The sequence below is a fragment of the Ursus maritimus genome, unplaced genomic scaffold (genome assembly GCF_017311325.1).
Source record: "Ursus maritimus isolate PB19 unplaced genomic scaffold, ASM1731132v1 scaffold_35, whole genome shotgun sequence".
Classification (NCBI taxonomy): Eukaryota; Metazoa; Chordata; class Mammalia; order Carnivora; family Ursidae; genus Ursus; species Ursus maritimus.
Genome location: NW_024426119.1, coordinates 19389586 through 19407256, shown reverse-complemented (window position 1 = coordinate 19407256; position 17671 = coordinate 19389586). Strand labels below are relative to the sequence as shown.

Below are 17671 nucleotides of genomic sequence, written 5' to 3'. Positions count from 1 at the left end.
ACTGCAGAAAAGCAATTTGTAAAGGGGAAAACTTGTATCTGTGCATTTAAACAGTACCTTTTAAAAGGTTTTAGGCAAGTCTCATAAGCTGTTACTTGTTTTAAAATGGTATAAAATTTTTCTTCCAAAATAAAAGCAGCAAACAGAAATCCAAGTTTCCTAATTAGAACTTTACTTTTCCTAGCATAACAATCTCTCAAATCCTATAACAACACAATTAAAGACTTTAAATTAACTTGGTGATTAGAAACTCAAATGAAGAAAGGACACCTCCTGGTGAGTGTCCTGATGGAAGTCTTTTCTCAGTTATGAACACATTCAATCAATAACTTGCCTGACCATCATTTCATGATGTTTACTCTGGGCAGAAACCAGCCACTGCTGTATCACCGCTCATAGAATACATACAAGACAATCCATACAAGTTTTAACCACAAACCCAAGCCATGAGCAGGCTCTGGTCCTTAGGGAAACAATGACAGTTATGCAAACTGGATGCATGCGTTTTCACTGTCTCTTAGAGGCCTTTTCCCATCAACTGTGATTTCAACAATAGTTACAAAAACAAACAAAAAACTCATCTCACCAGGTTCTTGGTTAACAAATGGTTTTACATTATAAAGAACGAGTTTTCCCTATTAGACATTTGCGGACTCTAAAAATTTGCCATCACTATTCTACGCAACCCAGAAAGTCTTAGTGAAGGAAGTAGATTCCCAAGGTTGTTGGGCAGAGCATCAATCATCCCGGACTTATCTTCTTACAGATCTAGATAACCATAATGTCCATATTTTTCCCGTAATTTTTATATGTGGGCATTATGCATGAATCTTCAAGGAATTTAATAACTTTGAATATCCCCTTATAAAGAATTGCATTATCATAATAAACTTGGAAGCATTTCCGAGCAGCTGTTAAATGCAAGGCTCAAAATATTCTATGTATTTTTTAATCAACTCTTCTTAGCCTCACCGCAGTGCTGTCAGGTAGGTGGTTTTATCCCCACTTTAAAAATAAGAAAATGAAAGTTCATGGAGTTTTAATTATCTGTGAATGAGTGACTGAGACCATCTGCATAATCAAAGCAGTATGATTCCATTGCCCAGGATTTTTAGTATTTGAAGAAGTCAAGAATATAATTGCAGATTATTTATAGGATAAAAAAAACGAAAGTATTTTTATAGTAGAGGTGTTTGGACAGGGCTTCATAGGATGACAGAGAAAGGATGCTCCCAACATGTGGTTTGTCTTTGTGAAAACGTGAAGAAAGTGTTCAAGAATTAGTCTAATGTGAACATGGACCCACAACATGGATGAAGTAAAAGGTCATCAGAAGCATCTTAGGAAAGTGCTGGGTTTTAGGACTTGATTCATGGTACAGTGAGATGCAGGTGTCTTTCCAGAAGAGTATGGAGTGATGAAAATGATCCATCTTTTACTCAAATGAGAGAAATTATTTCTAGAAATAAATCCAACTATGCCACTTCTCAGAAGCTCTGGGAAAATGTGTGAACACTTCTAAATGGTATTCAAGGTACCAAGCTTTTCTTAAAGGTTTCCTCTTGCTACTGCCTCATCTGTGTTCCATTCATACTAAGTACTTGCAGTTTCCAGAATACACCACTCTGTCTGATGCATGTGTGCTCGTGCTATTTCCTTGACTTCCTTTGTCTAAGAGATGAGCTCCAACTCAGCCTTCAGGAGCCTCCTTAAGGATTTTCTCCTCTGTAAAATCCTTAGCAATATTAGTTGCTAAGAAATTAATGTCTGTGTTTTAAGCCCTGATCCTCCCCCCAAAAAACCATCTCACTGTTCCACAGAAGAGTATTGGGAAAATACTAGAAGCATTTCTATTAAAGTTATGAGCAAATCAAAAACATTAACTCTGTTAACCAAAGTCCCAACAGGTGTCAGATGGAACACTGCAAATAAGTTTATTTGGAAAGGATTTAATAAAGAAACTATGTAGAAAGGTATGGGCAGGGGTTATAAAGAGACCAGAAGGAATAGTGAACTATTGAACTACTCCTTGCGTTAACAGTAACAAGAGGAGGAAGCAACTAGAACCTGGAAAAATATTGTCACCTAGTGAGGGCTGCTTGAAGGAAATTATGATGTTTGGTTGCAGGATTTAGTCAGCACAAGGTGAGGCCACAGGAAGGAGACTAAAGAAATAAATACATGACATGATTCTCTTCCCTCCTTCTAATCCTTTGCCAGGGCTTCCCTTTGGCCAGACCCAAATAGACACTAGAGTACAGAAGACACCATTGAAATTGTCAGATAGCCTCTGAGGGCAGAAGATAGAGGGGAGAAGGGTGGAAAATGAATTTGGAGAGCCAAATGAAGACTAACAAGCACATCTACGTTAAATACTACCATGTAATATAGAAGGACAAGCCAATCAACTTAGCCAAGGCAAACATGAGGTATAAAACTTGGAAAGGAAAAGTGAAATGTTTCATTGATTAAAGAGAATTGATTAAAGATAATTGATTATATATGTGCAACACTCAAGAATTAAATACAAATCTTTCATTAAAAAAATTCAGTTGGTGGGAGCATCTGGGTGGCTCAGTTGGTTAAGCATCACACTCTCGATTTTGATTCAGGTCTTGACCTCAGGGTCCTCGGTGTGGAGCCTGCGTAAGATTCTCTCTCTCCCTCTGCCCCAACCCCCTCCTTTCTCTCTCTCACTCACTCAAAGAAAAAAAAAAAGGAAAAAAGAAAATTCAGTTGGATGGATAAAAAAAATTAATACACAATCATCACTAGCCTTCCTTTTATCAATATAATGGAAGAAGTGGTCCTATTTAAAATTGGATAAGATAAAATACCTAGGAATAAGCTTTTAAAAATATGCAACACTCTGGGCTGGCTGGGTGGTGCAGTCAGTTAAGCATCAGACTCATGGTCATGAGATCAAGCCCCATGTCAGGCTCTGCTTCCAGCAAGGAATCTACTTGAGATTCTCTCACCCTTTCCTTCTGTCTCTTCCACTCACGTTTGTTCTCTCTCTCTCTTTCCCTAAAATAAATATATTTTTTAAAAAAGCCTCTAAAAACTATGTAACATTCACACAAAGAAAATGTACACAAAAAAAGACTTGAATAATAGGAAGATATATTTTATTCTTGAAAAGGAAGACTTCATTTCATAAGGATATCACCAACTTAGGGATGACATAAAACTGTCTTACTTTCCCAAAAAAGTTCTCACCTTTGCTTGTGAGCCCCACTTTCTACTGCATGGATGCCTCCTTTATTGATATCACAGTTCAGGTCTGTATCCTATTAGTTATTTGCACCATAAGAAAATTATTCAGATTTTTAAGACCTATTCCAGCTCACATTAAACTTTAATCACTTATTAGATTCAGAGCTCTCCTTATCTCCCCACAAGCAGGTGAAAATGCTGTTGCTAGCAGAAGGAATAGGAGGAGGAAGGCATGGGCTTCTCTCATCTGTACCTTCCTTCTTCCCTCTGGTGGTAGTTACTGTGTTGTGGAGGAGAAAGGAAGGAGAGGGAAAAGACAAATGACTACTTCGATTTAAGTGATGATATTTGTAGTCGTCTACTTAAGGGTCATTGTCTATTCGGCTAATGCTAAGGACTGTTCCTGTTCATTGTCTTTGGGGAAGCAGAAGCTCACTAGAGATGGCTGGTGTGAGACTCATTTCCAAATAGATCCTCAGGGCATTAATGGACTCGTCTAAGGATCCAGACCTGCCCTCTTATTCCTGATGCACCTCACCTGTTTCATCATGCCACGTTCCTCTCAGGTGCATGCATCTTTGCCCCATCTGTGACAATCCCTGACAAGGCTATAGCCCACGACCACATCTTCCCTTTCTTGTCCCCAATTCTGGGACTTACAGCCCATTCAGAAACCATTTCTCATACTTCCTGGCAGCCATAAGGAGGTAGTACTGGCATACTGTGTGGCTGGTTGTCCCTCATTTGACTCATGTCATACTGTCTGCTAGGAAGGAACCAATTCAAAACTGAAATGACCATTTTGCTTCCAAGGATTAGGAGTATTTCTCTGGGAGTTTTCTTCCCTCTACCTCAGGTAAAACCAACCAACCAACCAAAACGAACAACCATTTTCTATCCACCCCTCTTTCTATCTTTCAAACCTTTTATTAAATGACTGAGATGGGCAGGGTGGGGGGGTCCTTTTGGTAAACTGGCTCTCATCAGGTCTTGTTGAAAGGTTCTGGCCCAAATCAGTGATCCTCTTAAGGTAGAAATTGGATCTCTTAGGGACTTTTATTTTCAGCTTTGGTTATTAGCCATTCATTCTTTCATTTATATATTTTTTAAAAATAAGATTCTTGTTAGTCTCATATGTTACATATAAATTGTTAAGATCTCTGTGGGACAGCTCACGGATTGGAAAAACAAATATTATTAAAATATGCATATTACCAAAAGTAATCTACAGATTTAACGCAACGCCTATCAAAATACTGATAGCATTTTTCACAGAACTAGAACAAATAATCCTTAAATTTGTATGGAACCACAAAAGACTCCAAATAGCCAATGTAATCTTGAAAAAGAACAAAACTGGAGGTATCACAATCCCAGATTTCAAGATATCCTACAAAGCAGTAGTAATCAAAACAGTATGACACTGGCATCAAAACAGATATATAGATCAATGAAACAGAATAGAAAACCCAAAAATAAACCCACAATTATATGGTCAAAGCTATTGGGAAAACTGGACAGCAACATGCCAAAGAATGAAACTGGACCACTTTCTTACAACATACACAAAAATGAACTCAAAATGGATTAAAGACCTAAATATGAGACCTGAGGCCATAAAAATCCTAGAAAAGAGTACAGGTAGTAATTTCTCTGATACTGACCATAGCAATATTCTTTTCCAAATATGTCTCCTGAGGCAAGGGAAAGAAAAAATAAACTATTGGGACTATATAATAATAAAAAGCTTCTTCGCAGTGAGGAAACAATCAACAAAATGCAAAGGCAACCTATTGAATGGGAGAAGATATTTGCAAATGACATATCTGATAGTGGGTTAGTATCCAAAATATATAAAGAACTTACACAACTCACCACAAAAAAACAAACAAAATAATCCAATTAAAAAATGGACAGAAGACATGAACAGACATTTCTCCAAAAAATACATACCGATGGCCAACAGACACATGGAAATATGCTCAACATCACTCATCGTCAGGGAAATGCACATCAAAACCACAATGAGCTACTACCTCACACCTGTCAGAATCGCTAAAATTAAAAACATAAGAAGCAACAAGTGTAGGCGAGGATGTAGAGAAAAAGGAACCCTCTTAACTGTTGGTGGGAATGCAAACTGCTGCAGCCACTCTGGAAAACAGTATGGAGGTTCTTCAAAAAGCTAAAAACAGAACTACTTTATGATACAGCAATCATACTACTGGGTATCTACCCAAAAAATATGAAAACAGTAATTCAAAGGGATAGATGCACCCCAATGTTTACAGCAGCATTACTTACAATAGCCAAGTTATGAAAGAAGTCCAAGTGTCCATCTACTGCTGAGTGGATAAAGATGTGGTGTGTATACACACACGTGCACGTGCGTGCGTGCACACACACACACACACACACACGGAATATTACTCAGCCATAAGAAAGAATGAGATCTTGCCATTTGCAACATGAATGGATCTAGAGGGTATAATGTTAAATGAAATAAGTCAGAGAAAGGCAAACACCATATGATTTTACTCACATGAGTTTAGAAAACAAATGAACAAAAAAAAATAGATACAAACTGAAAAATCAACTTTTAACTACAGAGAACAAAGTGATGGATAGCAGAGAGGAGGAGGGGGGATGGGTGAAACAGGTGAAAGGGATGAAGAGTACATTTATGATGAGCACTGAGTAGTGTCATAGTATTGTTGAAGCACTGTATTATATACCTGAAACTAATACTATATGTTAATTACACTGGAATTTAAAAAAATTTTAAATAAGAATCTGCTTTAAAAAATCTCTATGGAAGGGGCGCCTGGATGGCACAGCGGTTAAGCGTCTGCCTTTGGCTCAGGGCGTGATCCCTGTGTTATGGGATCGAGCCCCACATCAGGCTCCTCCCTGTGAGCCTGCTTCTTCTTCTCCCACTCCCCCTGCTTGTGTTCCCTCTCTCACTGGCTGTCTCTATCTCTGTCGAATAAATAAATAAAATCTTTAAAAAAAAAATCTCTATGGGACAAAATTCAAGTTCCATCTACTTTGACAAGTAAATTTCACTTACAGAAATTATACTATGAACTTGTAAATATGAATAAGTATTCATTATAGTTTGTTTATAGTAGCAAAAGATCAGAAACCAAAATATGGTTAAATAAATTATGGTATATTCACATAATGGAATAAAAGCCAAACATTATTTTTAATGTCTTAAATATTTCCATGTTTTAATTATTTGTAAACATTTCAGTGATTCATTTTCATGCAACTACTCATTGAACGTTTACTTTGTAGTTAGTGCTGTGCTATTCCAGGCTATCTTAAAGAACAAGGGCTAGCTTTATACGTATTGAAATGGAAAGATCTTCACAGTGCAGTTTTAGATGAAAAGATAAAGGTAAGTTTAAGGATAATTAGAACATATGTCCTATTTGTGGAAAAAATACGTATGTTCATAGATGTTAATACATGTGTGTACAGTAAGAGGTTGCTGTTATTTTCCCCATTTTACAAAAAGAAAACAGACTTGAGAATATGGCAAAATCTGATCAGAGAACCAGTGGAGGTATAACAATGACTTGAATTTAAATTTATCTGACCCCCAAATCACAGGCACTTTCCAATACAGCATGTTAACCCTTGACTAACCTTCACCAGGGGAGAATGGAGTACACATTTTTATGCCATCAGATCTTGCAAATATACATTATAGAACTTATCACGCTGTATTGCAGCAATGTGTTCATAGGTTGGTCTCTCCTGGCCTACTGTGGGCTTCATGAAAACAAATGTTCTACGGAGCCATCTTTGTGGCCCCAGTGCTTTGGTAGGGCACGTTGTAGAAAAGCTCTTCTAGGCATGAAAGGCAATAACACATCTTTGTACATAAGCAATGAACAGAGCTTACTAGTGGCCTAGTAAGGCAACTGCAAGTTCTTCTAACCACAGTACTACTATCAGGGTGTCTTATGGTATCTGAGAACCATATGAAATTTTAGCTCAGTGGTCTAAATATGATTACACCAAAGCCTCAAACCTGCATAGCAAATTTAATTTAGTGAACATTTATCAATACCTATGATGTGCTATTAACGAAAAGAACCATTCATTTCCATGAACTCACTTTAAAGTCCCTTATGCAGAAAATGTGCATGTCAATGATTAAAGTAACCTAAAAGTTTGAGTCAGTAAATGTGTGCTCATTTGCAGGTCGCCCCTCCAAAGAGTCAGTGGGTCAGATATCTGTTCACGTGGACATCACTGCTACCCCGGGAACTGGAGAGCATAAAGTCACTGTAAAAGGTATATATCGAGTCCAGATAGACCGAACAGCCTAGTAGACCTTAACCTTTGCAATAATATAAAAAACGTATTTTTTCTTAGCTCTGTTTTTAAAAATATTTAATGACTTTAGGGCATGCTCATAATTTTTTCATGAAACCAAAACTTTTGATCTAAAACTGAAAAAAATCAATGGCACAGTTACTTAGCCTATATTATCTGAAATATCTAAATGGTTTAAATACATTGGAGATTACATTTCAAAACAATATACATTGGACATTTTCTCTTGTTGATGCTAGGTTATACATTGAACATTAGTACTATGGTTGGCTCCATAACTTGTCAAATTTTATGTTAGGTCAGTACCTTCTTACTATTCACATTATCTACCTATTTACTTCTTTTTCTATGTAATTTTCAACAACAGGCTTTTTTTTTTTTTTTTTTTTTTTAAGGACTGGTTCAATCTTTTGGTTTTAGATTGCAAAAATACAATCTGAATGCTGGGGTCATTTTGAAGGTGATATTTAATGGTTAATTTTGCTCAAGGGAATCATATTCTATTTTATATTATCATAGACTTAGTCACAATATCCACTTCATTAAAAACTATGGCCTTCTAACACATTTTAAAATCGCATTGCCTGCTGTATGTTTGCGTTATAAAAGTAACACAGTTACAGTCTATAACAGATTATGTGCAGTGTTGCTAAGGGGCATGCCTACACTTGCCAGTATCTTTAAATAATTTTCAAAAAATGTTGACGCTACACATCAAATGACCAAAGTTTTGTGAACTTTTACAATAACTATGTTAATTATATATTTTTAACATTTTCAAAGGATGAGCAAAAGTATACATATAAGAATGTACATTTAAGAATTTTGATGCCTGAAATTAGGAATCAGTCATAACATTTAGGAATAAGTGATGAGCTAAATATAGGATAGAATATCCATATAGTAGAATATTTGCAGTTAGAAAATATATAATGAATTAGAAAGATATCCATGATGGACTTTTAAAATGTAACTACTTATAAGACTATAATACATTAATCCCACTCTGTATATAAAGTAAATATTGAAAGCATACATACTAAAATATTAAGTCGTTGCCCCTTACTGATAAAATTATAGGTTTTATCTTAATCTATTTTCTATTTTCTGTATATTTTCTAGGTGTTTCATGATGAACATATCTTCATTTTTTATATTAAAAACATCACATTTTTATTTAAACAAGAGAAAAGATAACTTTTCATTAGTAACAAATGTCATTTCAGTTATAGCTAACTTTTCACCACACCAGTGCCACATAGCTAAGAGCTGAAAGCCCAATCATGTGTGCATTCCAGAGAGTAAATTGCTTTTTCTTCAAGGATATAAATATATATTTATCAATGGGGTTAGGGTGCTATCAAGGGCAAGTTATGTCTTCATACATCATTTTTTAAAAAAATTAACTCTAAAAAAAAATTAATTCTAAGGACCAAAAGACAGGCTAAGATTCCACCCATTTGTTTGCTAACACTTTGCATTCCTTTCCCTTTGTGGTTTTTAGTGATTGCTATTAATGACCTAAACTGGCAGACCACCGCAATGTTCCGGCCCTTTGTGGAAGTTTGTATTCTGGGACCTAACCTAGGAGACAAAAAGAGAAAACAAGGCACGAAGACAAAAAGCAACACATGGTCACCAAAGTACAATGAAACATTTCAATTGTGAGTCATGACCCAACTCACCTACTCAACCAGGCACTAGCCATTATACAGCTTAAACCTATTGAGGGGTTCAGGGTGGGAATGGCACTGGGCTTTGCTAAGGAAAGCAAAACCTACAGGTTGATGTATTCCTGTTCATCCCTGATCCCAGCAAATTAAGACAGCTATGTTTTTAGTTCCCTTCCATTGCTCAATAGCAGTTCAGTACCCCCCATGCATCAAGCACTATTGTAGGAATTTGGTATATATAACAGAAGGTCTCTGCTCTCATGGAAGTTCCTTTCTGGAAATGAGGAACGTCATTGATGAAAAACATCAAAATCACAAATAAGCAAAAATTGATCATAGGATAGTATTATACAGAGAATTAAAACAGGCTGATGTAATAGATTGGCTGACTGGCTGCTTAGATTGGGTGTTCAGAAAAGTCTCTCTGAGTGTGTGACTTTTAAATCGAAACCCGAGGGGAAGAAGAACCAGTCATGCAAACAAGATGGTGGAGAGCATCTCAGGCCAAACAACATGGCTGGCACAGAAACTAAGGCAGGAGCACACCTGGCATATTTAAGAAACAGTATTCAGTGGGCAAGGGAGTGAGATGAAATGAGTTTGAAGAAGTGGCCAGAGTACAGGTGCACAGGGTAAAGGAGACTAGGTGACATTCTAAGTTCAGTTGGAGGCCTTGAAGCATTTTTAGATCAGAGCATGTATGATCTGATTTATATCTTTAAGTGATTCTTGTGTTTGCTATATTTTAAAAAAATGATAGGAAAACAAGAGCAAACATGTAAAAAAGAAGACTATTGCAGTAGTCCCGGCAAGAGTTAATGCTGACTCACAGATGATAGTAGGGAAATGGAAGTAAGTAGTAGAGAGATGGAAGGAAGTGGAAAGATTCTGGTTATGTACTGGAAGTAGATTGTATAGGACTTGCAGTCTACTGGAGGTAGCACATGAAAGAAAGACTACGTAAGTTAGGTTTCTGAAAACACTTTAGGGTATTTCATCAAGACAGCCTTATTTACAAAGGAATTTACTAGGATGTGAGAATCGAAGGACCAAAAGCAATAGTGATGTAAACTGGGGCTAATAGTGCTCAGGGTATTCCCCCTACTGTGCATGTAGGAGAGGAAGATTAGTTACTAAAACTGGGGGCAAAAAACTTCATGTGTCAGCAGCCACCTCAAAGAGAGCAGTGGCCTTCCATGCAGGTAAACAGTACCCTAGAGGCAACATCACACCCAAGGGGCCGGGGAAATAGACTCTGACCTCATCCTCATCATTACTTCTGATTTACTGAAGGGGCTCCCTTTTGGCCAAAACCGACTAGAAGCCACAGTATAAAGAAGCTCTACTGATACAGTCCTAACAGGTCAGCATTCTATTAAGTACAAGGAGAAGGATAGGAAGTTGAGGCAAATGGAAATTATCTGGCAATGAATGAAATCAAAGATGACCTCTAGGTTTTGGGCATAAGCAATTGGGTAGTGATCTTCTGAGATGGGAGAATTGGGACAAGAGATGAGTAGATCAAAGATTGCTTTTAAATATATTAATTTGGAGATGCCTAAGGTACATTCCAGAAGGGATATCAAATATATAGTTGGATCTAACTTGAGAATTATCTGCATAGAGCTATAATTGCATAAATCTAGATGAGTTGACCCAGGGAGAGAAAAGAGAGGAGGACCCAGGACCAAGCCTTTGGGGGTTTACACATGCACACGGGCTTAGCTTACCGCAGCAGTTTCTCACTGGCTTGGTTCATTGTGTGTTTTGCATTCTTAGTTTCCCAAACACTTTTCAGCACACTAACTTCTGAATAGTAAAGTCTGTTACCACTCATTAAAACGTAACCATCCTATCACATCTCTTAAAATGGCTGTAACAGATTAATCATATTCATAATCCCTGCTAGTAAACCAGCTCACAAGATCCCATGTATCTACTCCTCTAAATTACACAAAAAAATTCAATGTAGTTAAAATGTCCTCTAAAAGTTTCTAGGAATTACTTGAATCATGCCAAATTCAGATATAACACTGTGAGGCACTAAAATCGTGCATGATTCTGGGAGAAGGCAGCATTTTGATGCATTTTAATTCACAAGCAGCTCTGGCTCCCATCAGATTTTGCTCTTCTGTTCTTACCCATCAGGCTTCCATTTTCTTTCACATTATTTCAGGTTGTTTCTAAAATAAGTGCACACTTCAGTTATCAGAGTTGCCCAGAAACAAAAGTTTGACTCTGCAAAAAGTTTGATCTAAAAAAGTCACTTAGAAAAGAAGGGGATTTGGAAGCTCGCATTGCTGCATTCATTAGAAAGTCAAGGAAACCTGAGGATGAAGTAAAATAAGTGACAGGGGAGGATTATTCTCAGGGTATTACCTCTCAGCCTTCTTCATTCTGCTCAGCTCTGCACTGCCAAGTTGTTATTAGGAGAGGCCACCCTCAGCCCCACGCTTGACAGGTGTCTAACTGTGGCCATCGCAAAGAACTGGCATTGAAGCACCACGCTCTGCTGGAACTGATTTACTCTGGAGATCTGTATCTAATTTGGCATCTTGTGAATAGTCTTGTTGTCTGTGTTAGCTTGATAGTCTGTTGTGTATTCCCCTGAGAAAGGGCTCCTAGATATAATAGCATATCCAGGAGTCCGAGGTAAAGACAAGAGAATGTAATAATTGATGTTGAAATGGCATAGAAATTCTTGCAAGATCTACCCCTTTCTTTAATCTAGCCCCCACAATCCCTACAACCCCATCCTACCCCTATATCAGTGGGAAGACTACACCTCCAAGAATTAAGTATATTTTAATTAATGTTTCTATTAATATGTTTACTATCAAGACAGTAAAGCATATTCAGATTGATTTCCTATTTCTATCGAGGCAAAGACGTTTTTAAGTTAGATTGCTAAGTAATACCTATGCGAAAACAATTTAAAATGGAAATGATATTTGTATCCAAGTTAAAATACATGATACTCCATTTTGCCAAATAATATGCTGAGGAATGGAGAAAATTTTTAACAGTATTTTAGAACCATATTGATCCCTAGGTGACGTCCAGGTTTTGCTCAAAATTCTTATTTTTTATCCACACAGCATTCTGGGTAATGAAAACCGGCCAGGGGCCTATGAACTTCATCTCTCAGTTAAAGATTACTGCTTTGCCAGAGAAGATCGAATTATCGGAATGACCGTAATTCAACTACAGAACATAGCAGAAAAGGGAAGCTATGGGTCATGGTATCCCCTTCTGAAAAATGTCTCCATGGATGAAACTGGTTTGACTATCCTTAGAATACTCTCTCAGAGGACCAACGATGACGTGGCTAAAGAATTTGTAAGACTGAAATCTGAAACGAGATCTGAAGAGAGTGCTTGAAACAAATACTGCAAGATATCATCTTTGAGAATCCATAACTCTCACTGACTGCTGCATGCATGTGCAAATACATGGGAATGTTTAGTTCACTACGTTTCAGTGTTTGCCAGTACTCAAGTACAATGTCTACAAAGTATGTGGAAAACCTGCTGAACTTTTATACCAGTTCTGGTCTTTGGGAAATAAATGTTCCATGAAGTGCCAAAATCACGATGTAAAGTGAAATATACAGAATATCTTTTAAAATGTTTCATTTCATTACCAACTTCTTATCCTTTAAACATACTAAAACAACAACAAAAAACTCATGTTTTTTAGTTTGTCCATTGTCTTTGTTAAATTGGCTTATATTGCCCATAGATCAGAAAGCATCCATTACCAAATTCTGTTTTATTTAGACTTACCTCATTGTAGATGTCATACAAATAACTTTTTCTATCATAGCTAGAAATAGTCACTTCTAGAAAGTGTTTGTAATTTTATAGTTGCAGATCTATTGTGATGATTTTTGCATACAAATTAAAATAGAAAAGGTGGGAAATATTTTATGCCGACCAGTTTCCAACCTTTCTGAAATATCACTGTGAAGAAATGCTATTAAAGCAAACTTATACAAAGCAATGCTAAATAGAGTTTGTTAACAATGTTTGATATATTGACAAAACTTTGTTCTTTAAAACTGCCAAGGTCACATCACATTTGTAAAAAAAAAAAGAAAAAAAAAGAAAAAAGAAAAAAAAAAGGTAAGTTGATACATTTACCATCTAGCATTATGTCTTGGCTTTATCAAATGTCATTCTTTAGAAAGCCATAGGATTAAGGGTTTAGAGATGCAATGGAAGGTTTGTTTCTTCAAATTACCTATAATTAGTAACTATACTGTTAGTGTTTTCCCTCTGACAGTTATGACTATCTCCTTATTTACTTAGCACTTTAATCAGTTAAATGCTTTTTTCCTTTAAGAAAATATTCAACGATTTATACTGAATGTAGCATTACTATATATTGCGCTGGAGCAAAAAGACACGCCTTCAACTATTTAGTGAAAAATGTAAAATAAGATCTGAAGAAACTGCTTATAATTTTGTAATTTATGTTATTGATAAGCCCAAGATGCATCAGATACAATAGGAAAACAACGTAATACAGCTTGGCACATTAAAATATAACTAGGTTGGATTTTGAATATGACATAGTTTATGAATATTTGCCTTTATCTGTATTTTTATGGTTTGATTTTTTAGAGTCCGTATCTAAATACTTGGCTGTAGAACAGTATCTTGTAATTGTAACTTCTGGTCATAACTGTTAGTGGACAACATACGTGGAAACAAGAACCTGTTACAATGATTATGTTTTGTGAACAAGCTGGTCTTCTATGTTAAGGACAGAAACGACTGGTATCACGACTCTCAGAACCATTTTGCTACTGGGTGTGAAAACAGACCAGTGAGATCCACTAATTCATGTTAAATTGTTAGGCAATTGCTTCGTTAATAACTTCTCCAAATGCATAGTACAATGCTCTCCTCCGGCATATGCATTAATAAATGGATGTATATTGAACACACCCAACACTATTGTATCTTCTGCCTTTTTCATTTACGCAGCGTAATTCATTTCTTAGGAATAAAAATCCGAGACTCTTTTTACTGGATAGAAGAACACTTTCCACATTATTTGGTTCTAACGGCTCATTAAAATTTGAGAAAATTTTTCCAGGTGTTGTGTTCGCTACCGATTAAAGATAATGACACTGAACATAAGGAAGAACTAAGGTTCCGTATGTCTCTGAATACTGTTAAGCCCCATGAGGAACACGCAACATTTAACATACCAACAAGCAACATTCTTAAATGGAAATTTATGTTACAAAAGGTTTTACTATATTATTGAATGATTAATTCTAGATTCATCTTACGGAACATCGACTTGAGCTCTTCAGGAGCACGTTGTCATAAAGCACGATACACTTGAAGAAATGGCAGTTTGGGTTAGCATTGATCACTTTAAAAAAATTATGAGCTAAGTATTTTTTCCAGTATTTAATTGCTTCTATTCATTCTGTCTTTTTTTTATACGATAGTATACAATATGTATCAAATGCTAATGGTGGCATTGTCAATTGGATCTACTTATTAATATCACGAAGTACAGGTAATAACTTAGAAATAGTTCTAAATTCTGCAGGCTTTGTTTCTCACAAGATAGAAGCATTTCTGTTCTCTCCAAAACACAGCCTGTTGTGTTGACATACCCAAATTAGTAAGCACTCGGAAGTTCACAGCGATCACTGTCAAGGGTAGGATCCATTACTACGTGCGGTAATTTGTTTATCTTATTCTAGATAAGATGCCCAAAGATAAAGCTCTGTTATTCATCTACAGATACACCTCCCATTAGCAGTTCTTAAAGAAACGAATGAAAACCAAATTTGGCCAAAATGAAGTACTTAAAACCATGGTGCAGCACTTACTGTTTAAAGGCACTCTGACGAATGATCGTTTAAGTAATCAGATGTCCCCCTCACAACCAGCTCTAATGCACCTATTTCTAGGATAATTTATATATTGAATTTCCCTTAAATAAGGCACATTTATAAATGACAATTCTAGCTTCATGTTTTTCATTGGGCTTTTTAAAAAAAAAATGCTTGAAGCCAGCTTTACTGTCTCCTTTCCATTTCCCTACCTCATATAAAAGTCTGACTACACTACCTTTTTCATGAAGTAATAGAATAGCTTCACTCTTTATACTTCAATAAAAATAATCATTTATACAGGAGTCAGAAACTCTCTGTGGATGGATGTCTGATTCCCGCATTACCACTTGCAGAATCCTTGGACACACAGGGAGGGCACTGCGTTCCCTGTGCTCACATTCACTCCAGCTCTTTGTGTGAAACTGGTTCTTCCTCCCAGAACCAGCCCTCCACGGTTGCTGATCTCTCTGGTTGAGGCTTCTGGTGTTTGTTTTTGTTGTTGTTTTTTTTTAAATCTGAAACTAGGATATATCACTTAAGGGAGGATAAATTCCAATTTAGGAATATCGGATTAGATGTATTTTAAATTATCTATTTTTTTCACATTATGACAGCTTTGAAATCAGGATACATTTTATAAACATGGGCGCATTACAGTTTGACATTTCTTTCCTTAATAATATATAAAAATAGGTCATATTGCAATGAATAACTTCTTAGAAATAGTAAGTATATTTACAAAGGTTTATATACGTAGGAAAAGAAAGCAATGATTAGTTACCTATTTAACACGTCACATGTATTTTAAGTTGCATATACTCTGTGGCTATCCATGTGTGTTTTGACGGATTCATAGAATCATGTTTGTTGAATATTTTTGCACTTATATTCAGGAGCTATATTGGTCCCTAGTTACCTTTGTTATATTTATGTCTTGTTTTAGTATCAGGATATTTATGGCATCCTAAAATGAACTGGGAATTGTTTCCTCCATTTCTACTTTCTGGAAGAGATTATATAGAAATGATTTAAATGCTCCCTTAAAATTTGGTACAATTCAACACTGAAAACATGTGGACCTAGATTTCTTCTTTATTGAGAGGTTTGAAACACCAAATTCAACTACCTTAATGAATATAAAACTATTAAAGGTGTCTATTTCTCCTTGAGTTTGTGTCTTTTAAGGAACTGCTCCCTTTTACTTACTTGATCGAATTTATGAACATAAAGTTCCTGTAGTATTCTTTAATTATCCTTTAATACCTATAGGATCTATACTGATTTTCCCTCTTAATTTTTATATTGATATTTTATATCTTGTCTCTTTATTTCTTGGTCATTCTAAGAACGTAACCTATTTCATTCATCTTTTAAAAGAACCAGCTTTGATTTCATTGATTTTTCTTTTTTCTTGTTTCTGCTTTGAATCTCAATGTCTTCTGTTTATTATTTTCTTACATATGCTTGATGAGGTCTTTTCTTCTAATTCATTGAAGTCGAACCTTAGATTATTAGATTATTGATTTGATACCCTTTGTCTTTTAAAATTTAATCACTAGTGCCACAAATTTTCTTCTAAGCACTGCTTTTATTTTACAAATTTTAATATGTTGTATTTTATTTTTATTAAGTTAAAAATATTTTCTAATTTGCCCTATGGCATGTTCTTTGATCCATGGGTTACATATTAAGTATCTCATTAAATTTCCAAATACTTTGGAAATTTTTCAAATCATCTTCTGTTACTCATTCTAGTTTGATTCCATTATAGTAAAAAAAAAAAACATACTTTTATGATTTCACTTTTTAAAAATTTAGTACGATTTATTTCATGAACCAAGATATTCATGGTGAGTGTTCTAAATGCCCTAGGAAAGAATGTATTTTGTTGCCATTGGTAGAAACTTCTACAAGAAAGTCAAATTTATTGGTAGTGTTCTTCAAATCTTTGATATTTTACCGATTTTCTGCCTCTTTGTTTTACCAATTACTGTGAGAAAGATGAGTCTTCAAATATAATTATGAGTCTATTTATCTTTTTATTATGCATATTTTAGAAGTCTGTTGTTAGGTATGTACACACTGACAAATGTGATGTCCTCTTGGTGAATTAACTCTGTTATCATTATGTGATGATGTCACTCTTTTCTTCTGGTTGTCTTCCTTGAGCTAAAGTCTACAATAACTTACATTAGCATAGCTTTCTTTTCATTAGGGTTTAAGTGGTATACCTTCTACCCATTGTTTTTCTTTTAAACTATCTATAACACTGTATTTAAAGTGTGACACTTGTAGACAGCACATACGTCCATCATTTTTTAATCCAATTTGACAATCTCTACTTAATTCGTGTACTAGCATTTTACAAAGCTAATTAATTGGATTTTTTGTTGCCAAAAACCTGAGCTGAGAAAGCTGAAATGAAAAGACTCAGGATGCATTTGTCTTTTGCCTCCTTTACAGAAGGGCAGTTAGGCTACAAGTTTGAAAGATTACTATAAATTCAAGGTGTAAGCATCTTACTGTTAACACCTGGAAAAAGATATGACAGTTCATAAAGTTTAAGAAC

General features: G+C 35.7%; 1 protein-coding gene across 2 annotated transcripts in view; it reads left to right on the top strand.

Moving 5' to 3' along the window:
* Window positions 1–14190, top strand: part of UNC13C (unc-13 homolog C) — a 538361-nt gene extending 524171 nt beyond the window's left edge. For both annotated transcript variants that reach the window (XM_008705990.2, XM_040620622.1), the window contains 3 exons: window positions 7432–7524; window positions 9071–9230; window positions 12338–14190. In XM_008705990.2, coding sequence (XP_008704212.2) covers window positions 7432–7524; window positions 9071–9230; window positions 12338–12620 — 536 coding nt within the window. In that variant the 3' untranslated portion in view covers window positions 12621–14190. The remainder of the gene's footprint in view (window positions 1–7431; window positions 7525–9070; window positions 9231–12337) is intronic.
* The last annotated feature ends 3481 nt before the right edge of the window (window positions 14191–17671 follow it).